Here is a 3,643-nt window from a genome sequence, read left to right as displayed (position 1 = left end):
TAGCTCTTAAAAAGATTACTTCTAGACAAAAGAGGCAAAAGTTAAGATTGTATAATATGCTATCTGGCTAAATCTAACAACATTACTGGTAACGGTCAATACTTAATTTAGAAAACATGACAAACCATTTTATAATTTCTGAAAAAGCACCCATTAATATAACCAAATTTTAATTTGGATCTATGTTAGTAGTCATAACTTTTTGTTTTATATTACGGAAATATTTCTCAACTGACACTGTGGTCCTTAATGAGACAACTTTAGAATCATTATCCAAGGTATTCAATGAGGAACAAGTGCACTTTGGCTAAAACTGTCACATCTTTTTTTTTTTTTTTTTTTTCCGGAACCAGGGATTGAACTCAGGCCCTTCCGCTTTCCAGGGAATCGCTTATTCTACTGAGCCATCTCCCCGGCCCCTACAGCCCTGTTTTTTAAATCATATTTTTGAGACAGGGTTTCATTAAGCAGTTCAGGTCGGCCTGGAACTCACTTTGTAGCCCAGAATGGCCTTGAATTCACAGTGATCCTCCTCTGCCTCAGGCTCCTGAGTGCTGGGATTACAGGTGTGCACAACCACACCTGGACAGTACTTCTAAATGGACCACCACAGACACTTAAAATAACTCCCACAAATCTATTAGATTAGTGTATTGTTTATTAAATGAATAAAAAGTGCTTAATTAATGTAGTAAGCCACATACCTCTTGTAAAGTATTAATATCTACTCCATCCCCTTGAATAACTCTAAGATAAGGTGGCAGCAACTTGTAGCCTTTTGAATTCTCAGTAACAGGAAACTTTTTACCTAAAATATCCAAAACCTACAATAAAAAAACACATGCAACACAAATAACTGAAACTGAAAAACAGGGAAGCTTTCTAAAAATTAAGTTTTACTTTGTTAAACAATCATGTAAGTATAAAATTAATTCTATTTTTCAATTACTTAAAAATTATATAATACTATGTGTAAGACCATAAAAAATTTAGTTTCAATTCCTTTTAACCATATTAGAGACAGGTATACTATCTATAGTAAGTCAATTTATACCATAAACTGACTTAAAACAATTTTTTTCCTTTGCATATCTGAAATTACAAAGATTGAAAAATACTTAATCTTATTTTAGAACAACATTTTAAAATATGATTTAAAGTCCTGACAGTACTTTTGACTTGAATTTATTCTGCTTATGCCTGATTCAAATAAAAACTAAAGTAAATTCACTTAAAAACTTCCAGGACACTGACAAAGCTAGAAATTATGTTGCTCAAGTTTTCCCTTCCTATTACGTCAAGCTGTATAATATACAAACCAGCCTGCTCATTCATTCATTAAAGTTATATAGCAGTTGTAATACTTAAAACAAAGGGCTGGCCCAATAGCTCAGCAGATTAAAGTGCCTGTAAGGCGGCACAAGGGGCTGGCACAGGGGCTGGGGGTTCAATCCCCAGGCCTGAGTGCTGGCCCCGCCCCTGGGGTGGGCTGAGACAGCAACTGAGACTGGGTATGGTGGCATGGGCCTATAATCCCAGTTCTTGGGAGGCTGGAAACAGGCGGATCACTACCAGTCCCATCTAGACCCTTCCCTGTAGACCCTTCCCTAAAACACACACACACACACACACACACACACACACACACACAAAAAAACCCAAGAAAAACAACAACAACAACAATAAAAAACCAAAGACTCAACAGCTTCTAAAGAACCACTACTTGAGAAGTATTTTTGAATTATTTTTTCATATAATCCTGAACATGTTTTTCTGTACTAACAATTTTGAAGGTACAATAATGACTTAAAGAAAATAGATAAATCATAATAACCTTGGTGATTCAACCACAGGATTAAAATGATGCTATTACTTTCGAGGTATGGAGGAAACAAAGTACACATTCAGTAGTCTTTAATTCTTTGTTTGAAAAGTTTATAAACATCTTGTGATTTTTTTGTATCCTTTCTCTGCTATTATTGTGTGACCTTGGGCAAATCTATTATTTTCCCTGGAAGGTAATTCTAAAAAATAAGATTATTCTAGAAAGCTCTGATCCAGTGTGTGTATAAACGAAACTGAGAGTAGTGTTAATACACTTGCTCTATAAATATTTTAATAATTAAGTTATACATTAAAATTTACCTTTAATACAGTATCAAGAGGATTTCCAGAATCAGGTCTGATTATCAGTGGTGCCTCTGTACTTCTGGACAGTATTAAATGTCTTAGATCTTCACCCCATATTTTCTCACATGCATTATAAATGTCATAGCTATCGCTAACCACAGATACAGGCACTGATGAAAACTGTGTTACTATATGTTCAAAAGCGTCTTTTTCATGGTCTTTTCCCCAAGCTGTAATTGTACTAGAAATAGAAAACAAAAGAAAAATACAGATTTAGGTAGGCAGATACATTACCTATTCCTAAAGCACTGCTGACCACATCTTATGTTCACTATGCCATATCATCAACAACACAGAGAAGGTGAGTGATTTAGTTTAATGGATGCACATCAAAAGGAAAATGGATTATTCTGGCCAACCCAGAACTTGACTAAACTTTTACAACTATTTCATTTTGCTTCATTAATTCTGAATACCTTCCATACTTTATGCCAGGATATTAGAATATATATGTCCATGACTTTGTTAGGCATTGCAAGCACCTGGCTGCCTTCTGTGAATGTTTGAAACCACGTACCAGCAATAGGACAAGCACACGTTTTGTCTTTTTCTACCTTATAAAATCTTACACTTAAAAGTAATTAAGCATTCATGTATACAGTCAGCTAATTCTTTGCCTCTTATAGCTTCAAATGGCCAGCAATAGGCAGTTGCTCTACTATTCATACATACCTAAAGACCAAGAACTTTTATGTTCAGTTTGAGAAAACAAAATTAAGATGAAGATTAGAGTATGAGTATAGAGGTAAGAATACTAGGCAAGAACAGCTACCAAAGGCCTAATTATATTTTTTATTGATAAGTCTTAGGGTTTTTTTTTTTGGTGTGGAACCGGGGATTGAACTCAGGCCTTTGCGCGTGCCAGGGAAGTGCTTATTCTATTGAGCCATCTCCCCAGCCCCTTGAATAGTCTAGTATCAAATGTATAATTTTAAGTATTTATTGGTTAACATGTAAATAATTTTAAGTCATAAAATTTAGTAGTGAGTTTAAAAATTATTACTATTTATCTATGCCAATCAACTTTTCTCCTCAGTAATTTTATAGTTCTGGCCTTTACCCTGTTCTCAGTGAAATAATGAATGACAGCCCATTCTTTATATAAAACCTGTCTGAAAAGCTATACTACTTTAAGTTAGAATCTGCAATTTCATATGATTTTTTTCCCAAAGGACTGGAGCATTCCTCTTCTCATAGGATGGCAGGTAGCAGGTGAACATGTGTATTTCAGGACCCTAAAGACACAGTGATCCTGACACTGTTGTTGTCTGAAACCCAGAAAAGGTCTATTTACCTCAAACTCATCTGTAGAAACTATATATACCAGGCATAGTTGTACATGCCTGTAATCCCAGCACTTGGAGGCTGAGGCAAGAGGATTGCTGTGAGATGGGGCCCAGTAGAGCTACACACTGAGTTCAAGGCCAGTCGGAGCTACAAGGTAAGATTCTGT

At 35.4% G+C, this 3,643-nt stretch overlaps 1 protein-coding gene across 2 annotated transcripts in view; it reads right to left on the bottom strand.

Annotated features, from left to right (window-relative positions):
- Nampt (nicotinamide phosphoribosyltransferase) overlaps positions 1-3,643 on the bottom strand; it is a 32,016-nt gene that overhangs the window by 7,038 nt on the left and 21,335 nt on the right. For both annotated transcript variants that reach the window (XM_004634990.1, XM_023719512.1), the window contains exons 7-8: positions 2,146-2,371; positions 705-824 (exon numbers count right to left, since the gene is read on the bottom strand). In XM_004634990.1, the coding sequence (XP_004635047.1) occupies positions 705-824; positions 2,146-2,371 (346 nt within the window). The remainder of the gene's footprint in view (positions 1-704; positions 825-2,145; positions 2,372-3,643) is intronic.

This window comes from Octodon degus, unplaced genomic scaffold (assembly GCF_000260255.1).
Source record: "Octodon degus isolate 3935 unplaced genomic scaffold, OctDeg1.0 scaffold00068, whole genome shotgun sequence".
Taxonomy (NCBI): Eukaryota; Metazoa; Chordata; class Mammalia; order Rodentia; family Octodontidae; genus Octodon; species Octodon degus.
This window is presented reverse-complemented; position numbering and strand designations above follow the sequence as displayed.